Raw genomic sequence first — 22,901 nt, 5'->3', positions numbered from 1 at the left:
ATCGTTTCTATTACCCGACACCCATTCATTATCCTTGTACATGCCAGCCGAATTATTATTTCCAGGATAATTATTATTAATATCGGGACTAGGGTTAGCCGTATTTTCCCCACATGTTTCTGCCACCACCTCTTCGCATTCCCCAAAAAGAACCTTAATCCCCAGACACCTAGACTCTTGATCTTCCTCTACCAACACGTCGCCTGAAGATGCATTTCCGGTGACCTTGCCTGATTTTTTTGCTACCGGAATATTGATCGGGACACCACTCAATCCTTCATCTTTTTCACCCATGTTCCAGTTTTTGGATCCCTTCTCTTTTGTGACATCGAAATCACTATCTGAAGGTGAATCACTATCAACTTTGTCACCCTCGCCTTCACTCCCAGAGTATTCATCCGAATCCAATGTTTGTGTAGTATCTTCTGACCATTCACTCTCCACCTCGCTTGCATCATCCAACATTCCCCACTTGGGGAAGCATTTCTCCTCTTCCTTCACACTGACAAAGAAGGTATCTGATTTGTGTTTTAGATTGACCCAATCATCCACCACGCCTGGCTCGAATAACTTGATTAATACCCGTCCATAATTCAACGTTTGATTTCCGTTTAATGAGCAATTATCTAGATCGTACGGTGTCCCCCACCATTCGGCTATCGAGCAAAAAGTAGTACTATTCCAGCAGTGCACTGGAACACCCGTAATTCTAATCCATGCAACCCTTCCGTCTGGCCAACTTGCCGAATCCCATTTTGAGATTTTAAGTAACCACCTTCGAAGTGGGTGGTTCTCACTTTCTATCACACTATTTGCCTCATCAATGGTCTTGAATATAATCAGTAAACTGAGACCTCCCAATAACTTCACCTGGATATCAATGAAACCTTCCTCCTTGGCAATTAACTCGAAATTCTTCAAAATACCCATATTGGGTGCTTCACACACAATTGCCTGTTTAAGCAGCTCTTCGTTGTTATCTTTTTCATCTACCACAATTGTCTTTGGCTTGATATTCCCCGATGTCTCCTCCACCTTCTTGGAGTTATTATCACCTTTAAATTTATTCTCATTCAACTTCTGCCTTAGATCTTCATCCTTTCTATTCTCATTCAATCTCTGCCTTAGATCTTCCCATTTTCTGTTCCCAACGACATCTGCAAAAATCCTACCATCATTGAGATTTCACCCACCCATGTTTGCCGTATTTTTGCCGTTCTCAGCCCCCATGCTATTCGCCTGTGTTCTCTCCGTTGGTTTAGGGTTTCTTTGAGTAGCCTTAAAGATTTTGATGTAAGTTCCATTGAATTTGATCTCTTCCAACCTCTTCAACATCCTATCACAATCCACTACCTCCGCAAACCTAACAAAAGCGAATTTGCAGCCGTTACGAAGTCTTTTGGTAGCGATGTACACGTCCCAGACTGCCCCATACGGTTTGAAACACTTCCAAAGATCTACCACCTTCCACTCCTCCGGGAAGTTGAAGAACATGTACGATGTTAGATGGTTTTGATTTGACCACTTGTTTCGTTGCCCTTTGTCGTCGTTGTACTTCTCCCCAGCCCTTGCCTTGCTCGCCCTCTCGAATCTCTCTCTTTCTGCGAAGTTTCTCTCTCTACTCTCTCTCACCCATTCTCTCTCTGAAATGGTCCATGACCATCATATCCCTAATGTGATGCTAAGTTCCAAATATAATGAGACAATGAAACATAAATCTAAGATAGTCTATAAATAAATAGATGTGACTGTGTTAAATGTCGATCATTGATTGTCCGCACCACAAATGTATGCGTGAAAGACACATTGATTTATGGGGCGTTAATGACCACATATATGCGCAATCATGATGACTTAGAGTCATTCATTGCACATCATGGCGTGAAGCTAGAGGGATCGAAGCTAGGAAGCGTGCAGCTATGCGCATGATTATGTTGCTTTTTTAGTGGCTACATTTTACAATATAAATTAAAGAAAAAGCATGTGAAAGTGGTGGCGGAGAAGGTTGTACCATAAGAGCACAAGGTGTCCATGTCCATTTCTCAGTGTCCATTTTGGCTTCTATTTTGGACAATGAAATTGACTACAGTATGTAAGGTGGAGGTGTCCACAGTGTCCATTTCAGTGTCCTTTTTTATTTTTTAATTGAGTTTTAATATTTTATTTAAATTAATTTAATATAATAAAAACAAAATACTAAATCAAAATTCATAAAATAAAGTACATTACATTTATTAAAATTCATAAAATAAACTAGATTACATTTATTCAAAATATTCATAAAATAAACTAGATAACGTAATAATTCGTCTCATAAAATTCATAAGTCGTCTGGAAGATCCCACAAATGTTCAACCAAATCAGATCGTAAGCCTTCATGCGCTTCTCTATCACGTAACTCCCTTGTTCTTCTTGCACGAGCATCGCACCTATCGATCCAAGTACGTTGTATATGTTGAACGGGCTCAACTACCAAATCATTCTCAGCAAGGTTGTAACCATTGTCTTCGATATTGATGTTGCGTATTACGATGCACGTGTAAATTAGTTGTCTCATTATATTCACCTCGTAAGACCGCGCTGGTTGTTGAAGAATATGCCAACGACCTTGTAGGATCCCAAAAGCTCTTTCAACATCTTTGCGAGCGCTCGCTTGTTTCTTTGTAAAGTAAGAACGTTTTTCGTCAACGGCACTTGAAAATCCCTTAACAAAAGCCGTCCATGTTGGGTAAATACCGTCAGCTAAATAGTACCCTCTTCTGTACTGAACACCGTTTATATGATAAGGGACGTCGAGCATTTCCTCGTTAAGCATTGAGTTGAACAAATCACTAGTGTTTAGCACATTTATATCGTTGTTTAAACCCGCCACACCAAAATACACATGCCAAATCCAATTATCATACGAGGCGACGGCTTTAAGCATAATAATTAAGTGACTGTGATCGCCTCGCATATATTGTCCTCTCCACGCAACTGGACATTTTGCCCATACCCAGTGCATACAATCTATACTACCCAACATGCCCGGAAAACCATGAATCCTTTCATGACCTTCATACAAACGTTGAATGTTGTGCAACGTAGGCTCTCCTAGGTAGACGTTTGCATACAAATCAATGATATACTTATAAAAGTTGTGTAGAGATTCCCGGCCAACTCGTTCAGACATTTGCAGATACTCATCCAAAGCATCCGGTGTATAACAGTATGCTAGCTGACGTAGTGTGGCTGTCATCTTTAAATGTGGACTAATACTCCACTTACCGCGTGAATCTTGTCTTCGATGAAACCATCTAAAATAATACGGCAATGGATTTGCTGAGTAGCTTAGAATATCATTCATAATCCTAAGATAACCACGTCTCCGCATTCGAAATCTTCGTTTGAAATTTTCATCCGTATATTTGCAGCCCTCGTCAAAATAATCGTCCATCAAACGTTCATGTGCTTCAAACGTCCATCAAACGTCCATCAAACGTTCATGTGAATAACCTAAACAGGAGATATCTTGTCATTTTATTCGTTAACTAATTTTTATTAATCATTTTTTTTTTCTTTTTTTGCAAAGTTGAAGCCTTGTTCAGAAATTAACACTTAACACTTCAAGTTGATAAGAAAATTCTAACTTTTATAAAATTCACATGATAAAGGTAAGGAATTTGAGATACCTGACCGACTGTATTATCAGATTATTCTCTTTTACGGAGTAATTTATATGTACCTTTTAACTGCTTCACATGCCAAAAAGATACATCCACCAAAAGTTATACTCCTAGTACATTTAGTAACATCACAAAATATTATAGACCATGTGCAACTCAAACAGTTATTCAAACATGAATAGATGTTGAATTGACAACATTCACGGAATAAGTAACATCATCGTGAAAATGTACATGTGCATATACACTAATTAACCATTTGTAATACGTCACACATGTCCTTGTGATTTACATCGCCGCATGAACAGAGGTGTCTTTAGGAAAGGCAAGGTGGTCAATCGTCTAGGACTCAAAAATTTTGAAGGGTCCAAAATTTTGAATATTTATATATTTTTCTCAAAAATTTTAATTAAATTCAATAAAAATTGTCAATCAAAGTCATAATACTGCAATTTTAAATAGTTAAATAAATTGTAAGTAATAAATAGATAAATTTAAGTATTAAAAAATTTATATGAGTTGAAAAATTTAACGAGTATGAGAGCCAATTTTTATTTTCGCCCAGGGCTATCGAATTATTAAGACGGCCTGCACACGAACATTTGGATCTTACTCACTTGAACTAGGGTAATGCGATAAAACTGTATTAGATCGTGTTCTCCCTTTAGCTTGAAATAGGAAAACGTTTTATGTTTACAAAAATCAGTTTCCTCGTTTTATTATTTGATAAAGTGTTACGGGGGTGATTGATTGTGAGGGTGTCTAACTATTATGAGAGTATTTATAGGTACGTACAGCGTAGGGTTTTCTAACTCATGGGCTAGCTCAAAGTGATGACGTGGAACGTTTCAACCATTCATGCAGTCCTCCGGACTCCACTCATTGTATGATCAGGTACGCGATAGAGTGTACATCATTGTTATTCTCTAACACTATTTCACCAACTTAATTTTCTTTTCTTTTTATTTTTTCTTGCTTTCACAATTTAACTGAATCTAGTTTTCTAATAAACAAAATAAATAACTATGAATCTTAATGAGTACGCAGATGATTGGTTAAATTGTTACTTGTATTAATTTACTACTCATACCATGGGGACCATATTAGACCCTTGATTATTTTTTGGCTTTCTGCATATAAAGCAAATATACCTCTCTTTAATCATGACTCTCGCAACTATAAAGGATCCGTTCATAAACACACATAATGTAATGCATTCCTAACTAAATACCGACTTTTAATAACGTCTAAACCATATACGAAGATCTAATCAAATTATCGACTTGTATGCTAACATCATGGGCCTCACATGCTTTTGTAGAATGTTTGATGATCTATAAATGTTAGTTGGCTTTTCTATAAATAAAAAAAAAAAAAAAAAAAAAAAAAAAAAAAAAAAAAACAAACTTATGAACACTTAAGTGCTATTCATAACGGTCAAATTGTCCATATAATAACCGAGGAAAACATTTAGTGCAACAAATTGTACGTATTTATGTGCATATATGAATGATTGTTTATTTATGTAGATTTAAGAAAGTTAAAGGTTCAATATATTTTTGGAAACTAATTCATTGGAGGCGTGGAGCAAAGTGTTGTCCGATAAACATGTTTAGTGATGTTGGATAAACTAATTCCACTTGTTTTTCGCCTTCAATGGTTACAGCATCGATACTTATGATCTTGATCCGATTCTCTTGACGTTTAGGTGGTTTAGGATGTTATTAGGGTTCGTGGCGTTTGTGTATGTTGTTCTACTGGTGCAATGGTTTGTATCAAGGAGATCATGTTTGTCGATCAAGCACGTAGACTTGTATCAAACGGTTTGTCAATTGTTTATTGTTCATGTAGATTGTAGGATCTACTCAAGATCAATCGGATTTGTATCACTTGTATCTTCATTAGATCAATTAAATCTAATTTTTTTACTATATTATATTATGTACTTCGTAAATAAATATATATATATATATATATATATATATATATATATATATATATATATATATATATATATATTAGAGGGATCAAATGAGAACCAATTTTGCATTGAGAACCCTAAAAACTCACAAATTCGAGTAAAAATTGGGACGCGACCGAACAAAAAAATTGATAGTCGAACAATTTTTAATTTTTAGTTATTAGATGCATTGTTTCTTGGTTCTACATTTTTATGTAGAACATGATGTAGAACAGCATGTAGAACATTCTACATGCTGTTCTACACTTGTTTTACATCAATTTTCATCAAATTAAGTTAGGGTTTAGATTTAGGGTTTAGATTTTAGGGTTTATGGTTTAGATTTAGGGTTTAGAATGAGTTTTTTTACACGGACGGTTTAGAGTTTAGGGTTTAGGGTTTTCGGGTTTACGGAGTAAACCCTCAACCCTAAACCCTAAACTCTAAACCGGGCTAAATAAAAAAAAATTGATTTTTGAAAAAAACAGGTGAAATTCGAACAAAAAAAAGAAATTCGAACCAATTTTGTAGAACCGAACCAAAATTTTGTAGAACACAATAAAAATTCAGGCGGGCGAACAAATTTTCCCAAATTCGAACGAATTTGCGTTCTACAAATTTTGTAGAACCCAACAAAAAATGTAGAACATGCATCTAAATTTTTGCTCAACTCACGTTTTTTTGTTCGGCCGCCAAATTTTTTGTTCGACTTCCTCTGTTTTTATTCGCCCGCCGGTTCTCAGGGTTCTCACACTAATTGGGTTCTCACTGGATCCTCTCCATGCGTGTGCGTGTGCGTGTGTGGATTCACAGAGAACTAAGGGTGTGAAAGAACCCATAGAACCCACAGATTGAGTTTAATCTATGAGTTCTTCGAATTCCCTCCTACCATTGGTTTTCTCTCTCTCTCTCTCTCTCTCTATATATATATATATACATATATATATATATATATATATATATATATATATATATATATATATATGATTTTACGGCATTTAATAATAATTAATTAATTACCCTCATAAAAATATAGCTAAAAGAGTTCCATCTTTAGATAAATTCAAAAACTTGTTTTACTAGTACATTACTTTACTAACATAACTAATAGACAAAATTTGTCTTATTCATTATAAATAGTACTATTCAATTTTTAACTTTTTATAAATCTAACCACCTAACTTCCATTAAAATACAAATTGAACCCCTCACTTTATACCTATATTCTAAATTATTATTTATCCCATTACTAACACCAAAAATACTGAATAATAACACTCACCACGTTTTACACTACTAAAAAACTGAGCATTACCGACGGCACAATCTGTCGGTAATCCGTCTCAAACAGCCTTTTCCGACGGATTTTCGACGGATTCGAGCGGACCCTAAAATCGCCCTCGGTAATATTTACCGACTGATTTTGGGACGGCCCCTAATTTTAGCGACAGATTCTCGACGGCATTTGTTCCAACGAATTTCTTTCGGATTTGCGTTGAGTTTTACCGACAGATTTGGGACGGCTAATTTACCGACGGCCCCATGTACCGATGGATTTCCGACGGACGTTTGGGACGGATTAGTGACGGTATAGTTTACGACGGATTTGGGACATCCTTTTACCAATGGATTACCGACGGATTTTACCGACGGATTTTAGACGGCCCTCTAGGAAAGTTTTCGACGGAATTTCTGTCACCAATCTGTCGCTAATTTTATTATTTCATTTAGAGTTTTTTCCTAAAAATTGCATTTTCCAGAATCCTGCCTATTTTATTAAATTTTATAAGCTGCACATTAAATCAAAATTTCCTAAAAAGAAGTTCTTTCATTAAGCATCATAAATAGCAAAGTAATTCACATTGCTTACCCAAAAACAAAGTAGGATACCTAAAAAACTTAACGCTTACAAACAACAAAACCAAGTAGACAAATTCAAGAATTAGATAAGTATTTCAAGCATCGGGGTTTGGTAGACGCTTCAAAATTTCAGCCCACTTCTCATTCATTTCATTCATTTCTCTCCTAACTGCTTCCGTCGCAGCTTTACTATCCTCAACTTCCTTTCGAAGACGCTCCTCACGTTCTTCCATCTCGCTTCTTGTTTTCTCATGTTCTTCACGCATCTTCTCCATTGTTTCTTTCACTTTTTCTACCTGCAAAAAAGTAATACAAAGTTATAAATAAAAGATAAAACTACACTTTGATTGGTCAAGAAAGATGCACTTGAAGAAAAAATGGATGATAATTGAACTAATATGAAAAATATGCAAACATTATGTGAATGTCATCATGGGTGACCCACTGTGTAAAAATGTAAATATGACTATTACATCAAAAATTCCATAGGCAAAAAAGTTTTCATGCATAAAAATAGGACTAACATCTATCATTTATCAATATCTAATCTATTTATATCATGTTCTATGTACATCATTATCTATATCTGTTCATCTATATTTGTTCATCATGAGTAAGGTTTGAGTTACAGTGGTTAATCTATCTGATGATGCATATAAATAGGACCACTTCTCATCCCTACAATACACCAAATATCAGCAAATGAAAGGAAAAAAACTAACAAAAGTGACACAAGTTACAGCACATTAACACAAGTTAGGAGCAGATTAACACTACTTAAAGGAGTAGATTAACACTACTTACAACAGCAAATTAACACTAGTTACAACAGTAAATTAACACAGGTTACAGCAGCAAATTAACACAAGTTACAGCAGCAAATTAACAGAACTTACAACAAATCTGAATGCGAATAATTACAGTAGATTGGATGGCTATTTTAGTTGCAGCAGCGAGATTTTGTGAAGAAAAAAATAACATAAGTTAAAGAGAAAGATACATACCTCTTCAAACCGAGTTTGAGCATACGAGTTCCCGCTATCAGCAGGTGTGCCCGTCAGTACGAAACTTGGATCAGAAGATGAACCAGAACAATATGCTCTCCCTTTCCTCCTTACGCCAGTAGCCTTTTCCCACAACTCTTGATCATGCTTTGGGTGAGTGGAAACATCCGTGCCATATCGCTCAATCATATATTCTGATAGATGTTCCTATTATATATAAATTTGAACAAAATTATCATTAAACATTATCTTTTCATATAATCGTAAATATATACACAAAAAAATCTACAAATAGACAAAGAGACTTACTACAGCCTTGCGTGCCCTATCATCTATCAAGGCATTAGATGAAGAGCTACCATCCCCCTCAACTATCGTCCCTTTTTTTGTATGTGATGCAATAAGAAAAGCTAAAGAAGATTGTGGGCCGCCCATTTTTTCTTCCTACAAAAGTTATATCAGAACGATTAGCATAAAAGAATTAAAGTAAGGTTATACAATAACCACAAAACATTAAATATCTTACAAAGCTCTCTCGAAATGCAACATATCCAGCAGAGCCTGTGCAATGGTGGCCAGTTACAAATTTAGACCTATTTATTTTATTCGCATTCGAAATCTTTATCCATCCTTCTTTATTCCAATGTTTTGTGACAAGTTCTCTCCAATGCTCTTGCTTCATCCAGGTTGGGTTATATGGAAGAATGGGAGATAAATTGTAGGGACCCGAACTTTTCCATGTTTATATATATTAATTGAGATTGATATTTACATGATTAAATGTTTCCAACATGTTAAGCAATCAAACTTGTTAAGACTTGATTAATTGAAATATGTTTCATATAGACAATTGACCACCCAAGTTGACCGGTGATTCACGAACGTTAAAACTTGTAAAAACTATATGATGACATATATATGGATATATATATAGTTAACATGATACTATGATAAGTAAACATATCATTAAGTATATTAACAATGAACTACATATGTAAAAACAAGACTACTAACTTAATGATTTTTAAACGAGACATATATGTAACGATTATCGTTGTAAAGACATTTAATGTATATATATCATATTAAGAGATATTCATACATGATAATATCATGATAATATAATAATTTAAAATCTCATTTGATATTATAAACATTGGGTTAACAACATTTAACAAGATCGTTAACCTAAAGGTTTCAAAACAACACTTACATGTAACGACTAACGATGACTTAACGACTCAGTTAAAATGTATATACATGTAGTGTTTTAATATGTATTTATACACTTTTGAAAGACTTCAATACACTTATCAAAATACTTCTACTTAACAAAAATGCTTACAATTACATCCTCGTTCAGTTTCATCAACAATTCTACTCGTATGCACCCGTATTCGTACTCGTACAATACACAGCTTTTAGATGTATGTAGTATTGGTATATACACTCCAATGATCAGCTCTTAGCAGCCCATGTGAGTCACCTAACACATGTGGGAACCATCATTTGGCAACTAGCATGAAATATCTCATAAAATTACAAAAATATGAGTAATCATTCATGACTTATTTACATGAAAACAAAATTACATATCCTTTATATCTAATCCATACACCAACGACCAAAAACACCTACAAACACTTTCATTCTTTAATTTTCTTCATCTAATTGATCTCTCTCAAGTTCTATCTTCAAGTTCTAAGTGTTCTTCATATATTCTACAAGTTCTAGTTACATAAAATCAAGAATACTTTCTAGTTTGCTAGCTCACTTCCAATCTTGTAAGGTGATTATCCAACCTCAAGAAATCTTTGTTTCTTACATTAGGTTATCATTCTAATACAAGGTAATAATCATATTCAAACTTTGGTTCAATTTCTATAACTATAACAATCTTATTTCAAGTGATGATCTTACTTGAACTTGTTTTCGTGTCATGATTCTGCTTCAAGAACTTCGAGCCATCCAAGGATCCGTTGAAGCTAGATCCATTTTTCTCTTTTCCAGTAGGTTTATCCAAGGAACTTAAGGTAGTAATGATGTTCATAACATCATTCGATTCATACATATAAAGCTATCTTATTCGAAGGTTTAAACTTGTAATCACTAGAACATAGTTTAGTTAATTCTAAACTTGTTCGCAAACAAAAGTTAATCCTTCTAAATTGACTTTTAAAATCAACTAAACACATGTTATATATCTATATTATATGCTAACTTAATGATTTAAAACCTGGAAACACGAAAAACACCGTAAAACCGGATTTACGCCGTCGTAGTAACACCGCGGGCTGTTTTGGGTTAGTTAATTAAAAACTATGATAAACTTTGATTTAAAAGTTGTTATTCTGAGAAAATGATTTTTATTATGAACATGAAACTATATCCAAAAATTATGGTTAAACTCAAAGTGGAAATATGTTTTCTAAAATGGTCATCTAGACGTCGTTCTTTCGACTGAAATGACTACCTTTACAAAAATGACTTGTAACTTATTTTTCCCACTATAAACCTATACTTTTTATGTTTAGATTCATAAAATAGAGTTCAATATGAAACCATAGCAATTTGATTCACTCAAAACGGATTTAAAATGAAGAAGTTATGGGTAAAACAAGATTGGATAATTTTTCTCATTTTAGCTACGTGAAAATTGGTAACAAATCTATTCCAACCATAACTTAATCAACTTGTATTGTATATTATGTAATCTTGAGATACCATGGACACGTATACAATGTTTCGACCTATCATGTCGACACATCTATATATATTTCGGAACAACCATAGACACTCTATATGTGAATGTTGGAGTTAGCTATACAGGGTTGAGGTTGATTCCAAAATATATATAGTTTGAGTTGTGATCAATACTGAGATACGTATACACTAGGTCGTGGATTGATTCAAGATAATATTTATCGATTTATTTCTGTACATCTAACTGTGGACAACTAGTTGTAGGTTACTAACGAGGACAGCTGACTTAATAAACTTAAAACATCAAAATATATTAAAAGTGTTGTAAATATATTTTGAACATACTTTGATATATATGTATATATTGTTATAGGTTCGTGAATCAACCAGTGGCCAAGTCTTACTTCCCGACGAAGTAAAAATATGTGAAAGTGAGTTATAGTCCCACTTTTAAAATCTAATATTTTGGGATGAGAATACATGCAGGTTTTATAAATGATTTACAAAATAGACACAAGTACGTGAAACTACATTCTATGGTTGAATTATCGAAATCGAATATGCCCCTTTTTATTAAGTCTGGTAATCTAAGAATTAGGGAACAGACACCCTAATTGACGCGAATCCTAAAGATAGATCTATTGGGCCTAACAAACCTCATCCAAAGTACCGGATGCTTTAGTACTTCGAAATCTATATCATATCCGAAGGGTGTCCCGGAATGATGGGGATATTCTTATATATGCATCTTGTTAATGTCGGTTACCAGGTGTTCACCATATGAATGATTTTTATCTCTATGTATGGGATGTGTATTGAAATATGAAATCTTGTGGTCTATTGTTACGATTTGATATATATAGGTTAAACCTATAACTCACCAATATTTTTGTTGATGTTTTAAGCATGTTTATTCTCAGGTGATTATTAAGAGCTTTCGCTGTCGCATACTTAAATAAGGACGAGATTTGGAGTCCATGCTTGTATGATATTGTGTAAAAACTGCATTCAAGAAACTTATTTTGTTGTAACATATTTGTATTGTAAACCATTATGTAATGGTCGTGTGTAAACAGGATATTTTAGATTATCATTATTTGATAATCTACGTAAAGCTTTTTAAACCTTTATTGATGAAATAAAGGTTATGGTTTGTTTTAAAATGAATGCAGTCTTTGAAAACGTCTCATATAGAGGTCAAAAACTCGCAACGAAATCAATTAATATGGAACGTTTTTAATCAATAAGAACGGGACATTTCAGTTGGTATCCGAGCGTTGATCTTAGAGAACCAGAATTTTGCATTAGTGTGTCTTATCGAGTTGTTAGGATGCATTAGTGAGTCTGGACTTCGACCGTGTTTACTTGAAAAATGATTGCTTAACAAATTTTGTTGGAAACTATATATTTTTAACATGTGAATATTATGTGATATATTAATCTCTTAACGCGTTTGATATTATGTGATAGATGTCTACCTCTAGAACAAGTCCCATTGAATCACCTAATAATAATGAAGAGTCAAATGTAAATTGGAATGATTCGTGGACTGATTCACAAGTTCCCGAAGAGGAACCGGAAGAAGAGTCGGAACCGGAAGAAGAATCGGAACCGGAAGAAGAATCGGAACCGCATGAAGAAATAGAACCGGTGGGGGAAATAATAAAACGGTTAAGTAAAAGAAAATCCTCAACCAACCGACCAAGGTTAATTATGGTCAATGGTGTTTCCGCCAAGGAAGCAAAATATTGGGAGGATTACCAATTCTCCGATGAATCGGATTCCGACGAGAATTCCGATGATGTTATAGAAATTACCCCAACTGAATTTAAAAAGGCAAAATAAAATAATAAGGGAAAGGGCATAAAAATAGAGAAATCTAATTCCAACCCCGATGAACTTTATATGTATCGTCAACCCCCAAAGTCCTTAAGTTGTAACAATGACCCGGGAACCTCTAAACCACCAGGTTTTTCTAAACCAATGTGGAAAACGACGGCTCGTATTAGGGGAACATCATATATCTCTAGAAACTTGGCAAAACGAACCAAAACCGAAGAAGAAGAAACAAGCGAGTCGGAATAAGATAGTTGTATTCGTGTGGTGTAATATATGTAATATAGTGTGCTTATGCTTTATGATATATGTAAAAATTGCTTGTATTAATAAGTATTTTTTTTATGAATCTAACTCTTGTCTATTTTACAGTATAAAAACACAAAATGGATAGACAACTCAATATTTTAAGAGAGCTACCCGGAGACATGATTGATGAAATCTTGTCTAGAGTCGGTCAGAATTATTTGGTACAACTATTTAAGGCGAAGTCAGTTTGTAAGACATTCGAAGAACGTTCCAAGAATGCCTTGGTTTATAAAAGGCTTTCGTTCGAAAGATGGGGGATATCACATTGGGAAATCCATAAGTTACGATGTGTTTACTTTGACGCATATATTGCGGGGAACCCAAATGCTATTTTACGCAATGGGTTAAGAAATTATTTTGACTCAATATATCCGAATATTGGACTTCGTGATTTAGAAAAAGCGGCTAACATGCAACATAAAGAAGCATGTTATGCTTACGGATTAGTAATGTTCGCTTCTCACCAAAGTGAGAACAAGAACATCGGGCTACAACTATTAAACAAAACGTTCCCACAAGTGACGGAGTCGGTAATTGGGGTAAGAAATGAGGTTTTTAGATTGTTACGGGACTGTTGGACATTACGTAACCCTCGTCCCTTTGACGACGTTACAACACGCTGTCTTATCAACGGCCATAACGGTTATGTTCCACAAGACCAAGGATGGGAATTAATCATAGTAAAACCAAAATGCATGACTTGTTTCTGGACGTATGAATTACGTGTCTTTATTGCCTTTGCTGAACGACTTGTGTACTAGCTAGAATTATCTTCACAACCATCTTGTATCAAATTTATTGTGTGCTATATTTCATGCTATATGTAAAATAAGCGGTATTGTAAGTTTGTAAAATATTGTGTGAAAGTTTGAACGCGAAATATTATTATAATCAGTTTTTCATATAGAATTGTAGTAGTTGAATTGTATATTAGCTACTAAGTATGAACTTAACGGGTAGGTACTACTCGAATTTAAACTTATAAAACGCTAATATGAAGAAAAAGCTTTTATAAATGAGTTCATATTATGCTACGAAATACTATTAACTACTCTTAATATTCTGTATGATTAACTTGTTCCATTTGATTATTTTGAAGGAAATGGCACCGACTACTCGACACACCGTGAATATGAATGAAGAGGAATTCCGTACTTTTCTAGCTTCAAACATAGCCGCAGTACAGGCTGCGCTACATACCAACAATAACCTTGGATCTAGCAGTACAGGAAATCGTGTAGGATGCACCTACAAAGAATTCACTGCCTGCAAACCTTTGGAATTTGATGGAACCGAAGGACCGATCGGATTGAAACGGTGGACCGAGAAGGTCGAATCGGTGTTTGCCATAAGTAAGTGTACTGAAGAGGACAAAGTGAAGTACGCTACGCATACCTTCACAGGTTCTGCGTTAACATGGTGGAATACCTATCTAGAGCAAGTGGGACAAGACGATGCGTACGCACTACCGTGGTCAGCATTCAAGCACTTGATGAACGAGAAGTACCGTCCCAGAAACGAGGTCAATAAGCTCAAGACAGAACTTAGAGGGTTACGAACCCAAGGATTTGATATTACCACGTACGAAAGACGATTCACAGAATTGTACCTATTGTGTCCGGGAGCATTCGAAGATGAGGAAGAGAAGATCGACGCGTTTGTGAAAGGATTACCGGAAAGAATCCAAGAAGATATAAGTTCACACGAGCCCGCCTCCATACAACAGGCATGTAGAATGGCTCACAAACTAGTGAACCAGATTGAAGAAAGAATTAAAGAACAGACTGCTGAAGAGGCCAATGTGAAGCAAGTCAAAAGAAAGTGGGAGGAAAACGGTGATAAGAATCATCAATACAACAACAACAGCAATTACAACAATAATCGCAACAATTATCCCAACAATCGCAACATCAATCGCAACTACAACAAACGGCCCAACAACAACAACAACAACAACAGCAGCAACTACAACAATCATCCCAACAACAATAATAACCGCAACAACAACAACAATCAGAAGCAGCTATGCCAAAGGTGTAAAAAGTATCACTCGGGGTTCTGCACCAAATTTTGCAACAAGTGTAAAAGAAATGGTCATAGCGCGGCGAAGTGTGAGGTCTACGGACCAGGGGTTAATAGAACGAAAGGAACAAATGGTGTCGGAACGAGTAATGGCGGAGCAAGTAGTGTCGGAGCAAGTTATGCCAATGTAGTTTGTTATAAATGTGGAAAACCGGGCCACATTATTAGAAATTGCCCGAACCAGGAGAACACGAATGGACAAGGCCGCGGAAGAGTTTTCAATATTAATGCGACAGAGGCACAGGAAGACCCGGAGCTTGTTACGGGTACGTTTCTTATTGACAATAAATCTGCTTACGTTTTATTTGATTCGGGTGCGGATAGAAGCTATATGAGTAGAGATTTTTGTGCTAAATTAAGTTGTCCATTGACGCCTTTGGATAGTAAATTTTTACTCGAATTAACAAATGGTAAATTAATTTCAGCAGATAATATATGTCGGAATCGAGAAATTAAACTGGTTAGCGAAACATTTAAGATTGATTTGATACCAGTAGAGTTAGGGAGTTTTGATGTGATAATAGGTATGGACTGGTTGAAAGAAGTGAAAGCAGAGATCGTTTGTTACAAAAATGCAATTCGCATTATACGAGAAAAAGGAAAACCCTTAATGGTGTACGGAGAAAAGGGCAACACGAAGCTACATCTTATTAGTAATTTGAAGGCACAAAAACTAATAAGAAAAGGTTGCTATGCTGTTCTAGCACACGTCGAGAAAGTACAAACTGAAAAAAAGAGCATCAATGATGTTCCCATTGCAAAAGAATTTCCCGATGTATTTCCGAAAGAATTACCGGGATTACCCCCACATCGATCCGTTGAATTTCAAATAGATCTTGTACCAGGAGCTGCACCAATAGCTCGTGCTCCTTACAGACTCGCACCCAGCGAGATGAAAGAACTGCAAAGCCAATTACAAGAACTTTTAGAGCGTGGTTTCATTCGACCAAGCACATCACCGTGGGGAGCTCCTGTTTTGTTTGTCAAGAAGAAAGATGGTACATTCAGGTTGTGTATCGACTACCGAGAGTTGAACAAACTTACCATCAAGAACCGCTACCCACTACCGAGAATCGACGACTTATTTGATCAACTACAAGGCTCGTCTGTTTATTCAAAGATTGACTTACGTTCCGGGTATCATCAAATGCGGGTGAAAGAAGATGATATTCCAAAGACTGCTTTCAGAACACGTTACGGTCATTACGAGCTTATGGTCATGCCGTTTGGTTTAACTAATGCACCAGCTGTGTTCATGGACCTTATGAACCGAGTGTGTGGACCATACCTTGACAAGTTTGTCATTGTTTTCATTGATGACATACTTATTTACTCAAAGAATGACCAAGAACACGGTGAACATTTGAGAAAGGTGTTAGAAGTATTGAGGAAGGAAGAATTGTACGCTAAGTTTTCAAAGTGTGCATTTTGGTTGGAAGAAGTTCAATTCCTCGGTCACATAGTGAACAAAGAAGGTATTAAGGTGGATCCGGCAAAGATAGAAACTGTTGAAAAGTGGGAAACCCCGAAAACTCCGAAACACATACGCCAGTTTTTAGGACTAGCTGGTTACTACAGAAGGTTCATCCAAGACTTTTCCAGAATAGCAAAACCCTTGACTGCATTAACGCATAAAGGGAAGAAATTTGAATGGAATGATGAACAAGAGAAAGCGTTTCAGTTATTGAAGAAAAAGCTAACTACGGCACCTATATTGTCATTGCCTGAAGGGAATGATGATTTTGTGATTTATTGTGACGCATCAAAGCAAGGTCTCGGTTGTGTATTAATGCAACGAACGAAGGTGATTGCTTATGCGTCTAGACAATTGAAGATTCACGAACAAAACTATACGACGCATGATTTGGAATTAGGCGCGGTTGTTTTTGCATTAAAGACTTGGAGGCACTACTTATATGGGGTCAAAAGTATTATATATACTGACCACAAAAGTCTTCAACACATATTTAATCAGAAACAACTGAATATGAGGCAGCGTAGGTGGATTGAATTATTGAATGATTACGACTTTGAGATTCGTTACCACCCGGGGAAGGCAAATGTGGTAGCCGATGCCTTGAGCAGGAAGGACAGAGAACCCATTCGAGTAAAATCTATGAATATAATGATTCATAATAACCTTACTACTTAAATAAAGGTGGCGCAACAAGGAGTTTTAAAAGAGAGAAATTTTGTGACGACCCGGAAAATTTCGACTAATTTTGAACCAAACTCTCGATACGATATTATATCTTTGACACGATAAGCAAATTCTGTTAGGTTGGATCTCAAAAATTTTGAACTGTTTTCTTGCATTCAATTGACCTTCGACCATTCTCGACGATTTACGAACAATTAAGTGTAAATAGATATGTGTGTATGTATATATAAATAATAATTCGAAATATAAATTGAAGTATTATATGTTGTTGTTATTTAAAAATTATAAAATAAAAATTGGATATTATAATAATTATTATTTAAAATATATCTTTGTATATAAATAATGTATATAGAATATATATTTTGTGATTTCGATGTTTTTAGCAAACAATGGTAATGCTCAATTGTCACTCAATTGATATTAAACGAGTTAAAAAGGAACTTATATAATTTTAAAATAAACGGTGATTCGAAAATGAGCTTTATGAATTTTAGGCTTATTAATAAAATATTTAGAAGTTGATTGTCAAATTTTAAGATTTTTTTTTTATATACTTTACTTGGGGTTGGGAGTGAATAATTAGTGTAATTTTTATGTATTCGTCAATTACCAAATTTTATATCATAATGACTGAAATAAATAAAGACATCTAATTTAAAAGTTTGGGATTTTTAGGAACACTTTTATGTGTTAACTGTTTAGCAATGGACACGATTTAATACCCGTAAAAACTGTCGGTACAAAGAAAATAATGTAGACAATGGCTTTACTGTTCTTTTCAACTTACACGTTTTAATTTTGTTGCTTTATGATAATTCATCAACCCACTTGATAATATTATATATAGATGTGTGTGAGTGTTATTTTAAGACAAGATTATCAACCACACTTTTTATAACATACATACATATGTAACCCAGAACCTCCTTTCTTATTTTCTACTACTACTTCACTGTTTCTGTTTCCAAGTCGAATTAAACATCGCGAATACCACACACCGTGAGCTTACACCATAAACCGCAACACCACCTTCTTTCTCCTATTTCTTCATCGTGACATCCACTTGCTACGTATCTATCGTTAAATTCTATTTGAAGAAAACTGTTACTACTACATATTTGTTCCTTCCTGTTACCACCTTCACCCTCTACTCCAACTACGCAACCACCATCTCCACACCACCACCATCGTTGAACTCATGCTACTACTACTTGTATTTTATGTTCTCTTACTGCAAACTCCATAGAAACTACTACTATATTATTATATATTTTTTTCGTGAATTGATCAAAAAAGCCTTTTTTTTTATTTTTTTTATTTTCTTCTCTTCGATCAATACTTCCGTTTTTATTTATTTATTTAAACCAATCTTGAGTTGGGACTTTGTTTTTGGTGTGCTTTTTCCTAATGGTAGACATGTACTCAAATCATTAACCCCACTTGGGTAAAAATAAAAATAATAATAATAATAAAAAAAATGTGAGCTGTTATTAAAAAAAAAAAAATTCTTATTTGGGCCAACATAGCTTTTTGGCCGTATACTTTATTTATTATAATTTTTTTTTCTTTCATTTGTGTTTGAAATTAAAGATGATGAACCATGATTTTTTTTTGGTAAAGACGTATTAAGTTAAAGATGTTATTATGATGATGTTCGACGGATAAACTGGTTAAGTAGGTTAAGTTGTTAATTAGAAACAGAAAAGAATGAGTGGAGTAATGGTTAGGGGAGTGGGTGTTGAACAGGAGGTCATGGGTTCAAAACCAGGGGTCTCCATATAATTTTTTTTTCAATAAAAGATGCCTTAAGAGTTTTAGTCTATTAGCTATTGGGCTGAAAACCTGCTGTTGGGCCGTACTGATTCTCTTGGGTCGTGTTTGTGTAGTTGGGCCGAGATTACGGATAAAACAAAATGATACGAGTTAATCTTTGAAAAACTATGCTGGGTGAATGGTATTGGTGTTTGTTGTGAGAACAAGAGGTCTTGGGTTCGAATCTAGTCTAAGGCAGTTTATGTTCTTTTTGAAGCCTTTTCTCTTGAGGTAGTAATATTATTATCATTATTATTATTATTATTGTTATTAATAGTATTAGAAACATTATTATCATTAGTATTTTTATAAGTATTATTAATACTATTTTTATTATTAATTTGATCATTTTAAGTATTACTATTATTATTACTACTACTAATTATATAAGTATTATTATTATTATGATTATTATTATTATCATGAAAATAATACAAATTTTTATAACTTTCATAAATATTATTATTAGTGTCTTTTATAAATATTAGTGTTATTAGTATTGTTATTATTAAAAACTATTATCATTACAATCATTTTACAAAAATTATTATTTTGTTATCATTAAAACTATTATTATTATTAATATCAAGTATTATCTATATCATTATTATTAAGCTAATATTATTTATGAAAATAAAAGTTTTTAAATGACGTCGTTAAGATTATAAGTATTAAAGTAAAGAGTATAGATATAAAATTATATTACATATAATGATATACTAAACATGTTAACATTATTTTTATAAAAATTACATATAACAAAGTATTGACAAAATACTAATATACATATTAATATATCGACATGTATAAATATTAATCGTTTTAAGTATATACAAAATTAGATACATATAACATATAAACTAAGATATAATATAATATATATAAATTTGTTCGATTTAAAAATATATGTGTTAATACATATACAAATGATATAGGTTCGTGAATCCGAGGCCAACCCTACTTTTGTTCAATATCGTCATATGTATTTTTACTACAAAATACATTAGGTGAGTTTCATTTGCTCCCTTTTTACTTGCTTTTGCAATATATATTTTTGGGACTGAGAATACATGCACTGCTTTTATAAATGTTTTACGAAATAGACACAAGTACTTAAAAAAAATACATTCTACGTTGAGTTGTACCATGGCATATTTCTTTATACTTGGTAGCTAATATTTACGTGAGGAGCGTAAACGCGAATCCCGTTGATAGATCTATCGGGCCTGACAACCCCAACCGGGCTGGACGACCAGTATTCAACGGTTGCACAGTACTTCGTTTCGTTACTACACTTGGTACGGTGTAGGGTTTATTAAGAATATGCTGCGATGATTTAAATGTTAAGTATGGTTACCAAGTGCTCAACAAACTTAGAATGCTTTTCATACACTTGCGAGTGTATTATGTTTATGAATATGAAATCTTGTGGTCTATTAAGAAATTGAAATGATTATTATGATAAACCTATGAATTCACCAACCTTTTGGTTGACACTTTTAAGCATGTTTATTCTCAGGTACAAATTAAGTCTTCCGCTGTGCATTTGCTCATTTTAAGGACATTACTTGGAGTCGATCATCGCAATGGGACCAGATGTTGATGATTTCGTCCAGGGGGATAAGGACGGGTTTTGACAAATTTAAAGGATGAAATACCCAAAGGATCGGAGAAGCATCTTAATATTCGGGAAGACGGAACCCGGTATAGGGCTGAAAGGATTTGGGTACCAAAATTTGGAGATATGAGAGAAATGGTACTTAGAGAAGCTCATAAAACCAGATACTCAATACATCATGGAACGGGGAAGATGTACAAGGATCTCAAGAAACATTTTTGGTGGTCGGGTATGAAAGCCGATGTTGCTAAATACGTAGGAGAATGTTTGACGTGTTCTAAGGTCAAAGCTGAGCATCAGAAACCATCAGGTCTACTTCAACAACCCGAAATCCCGGAATGGAAATGGGAAAACATTACCATGGATTTCATCACTAAATTGCCAAGGACCGCAAGTGGTTTTGACACTATTAGGGTAATAGTTGATCGTCTCACCAAATCAGCACACTTCCTGCCAATAAGAGAAGATGACAAGATGGAGAAGTTAGCACGACTGTATTTGAAGGAAGTTGTCTCCAGACATGGAATACCAATCTCTATTATCTCTGATAGGGATGGCAGATTTATTTCAAGAACTGGCAGACATTACAGCAAGCATTAGGAACTCATCTAGACATGAGTACTGCCTATCATCCACAAACTGATGGGCAGAGCGAAAGGACGATACAAACGCTTGAAGACATGCTACGAGCATGTGTTATTGATTTCGGAAACAGTTGGGATCGACATCTACCGTTAGCAGAATTTTCCTACAACAACAGCTACCATTCAAGCATTGAGATGGCGCCGTTTGAAGCACTTTATGGTAGAAAGTGCAGGTCTCCGATTTGTTGGAGTGAAGTGGGGGATAGACAGATTACGGGTCCGGAGATTATACAAGAAACTACCAAGAAGATCATCCAAATTCAACAACGGTTGAAAACCACCCAAAGTCGACAAAAGAGCTACGCTGACATTAAAAGAAAAGATATAGAATTTAAAATTGGAGAGATGGTCATGCTTAAAGTTGCACCTTGGAAAGGCGTTGTTCGATTTGGTAAACGAGGGAAATTAAATCCAAGGTATATTGGACCATTCAAGATTATTGATCGTGTCGGACCAGTAGCTTACCGACTTGAGTTACCTCAACAACTCGCGGCTGTACATAACACTTTCCACATCTCGAATTTGAAGAAATGTTTTACTAAAGAAGATCTCACTATTCCGTTAGATGAAATCCAAATCAACGAAAAACTTCAATTCATCGAAGAACCCGTAGAAATAATGGATCGTGAGGTTAAAAGACTTAAGCAAAACAAGATACCAATTGTTAAGGTTCGATGGAATGCTCGTAGAGGACCCGAGTTCACCTGGGAGCATGAAGATCAGATGAAGAAGAAATACCCGCATCTATTTCCAGAAGATTCGTCAACACCTTCAACAGCTTAAAATTTCGGGACGATATTTATTTAACGGGTAGGTACTGTAGTGACCCGAACTTTTCCATGTTTATATATATTAATTGAGATTGATATTTACATGATTAAATGTTTCCAACATGTTAAGCAATCAAACTTGTTAAGACTTGATTAATTGAAATATGTTTCATATAGACAATTGACCACCCAAGTTGACCGGTGATTCACGAACGTTAAAACTTGTAAAAACTATATGATGACATATATATGGATATATATATAGTTAACATGATACTATGATAAGTAAACATATCATTAAGTATATTAACAATGAACTACATATGTAAAAACAAGACTACTAACTTAATGATTTTTAAACGAGACATATATGTAACGATTATCGTTGTAAAGACATTTAATGTATATATATCATATTAAGAGATATTCATACATGATAATATCATGATAATATAATAATTTAAAATCTCATTT

At 34.5% G+C, this 22,901-nt stretch overlaps 1 protein-coding gene across 1 annotated transcript; it reads right to left on the bottom strand.

Moving 5' to 3' along the window:
* Positions 1–2,320: 2,320 nt before the first annotated feature.
* Positions 2,321–3,238, bottom strand: LOC139841321 (uncharacterized). Its single transcript, XM_071831545.1, has one exon. The coding sequence runs from the start codon at positions 3,236–3,238 to the stop codon at positions 2,321–2,323; it is 918 nt and encodes a 305-aa protein (XP_071687646.1).
* Positions 3,239–22,901: the final 19,663 nt, after the last annotated feature.

Source organism: Rutidosis leptorrhynchoides, chromosome 4 (genome assembly GCF_046630445.1).
Source record: "Rutidosis leptorrhynchoides isolate AG116_Rl617_1_P2 chromosome 4, CSIRO_AGI_Rlap_v1, whole genome shotgun sequence".
Taxonomy (NCBI): domain Eukaryota; kingdom Viridiplantae; phylum Streptophyta; class Magnoliopsida; order Asterales; family Asteraceae; genus Rutidosis; species Rutidosis leptorrhynchoides.
This window is presented reverse-complemented; position numbering and strand designations above follow the sequence as displayed.

Coding starts and splice junctions, on each gene's coding strand:
- LOC139841321 (XM_071831545.1), bottom strand. CDS start 3,238: ATGACAGCCACACTACGTCAGCTAGCATACTGTTATACACCGGATGCT.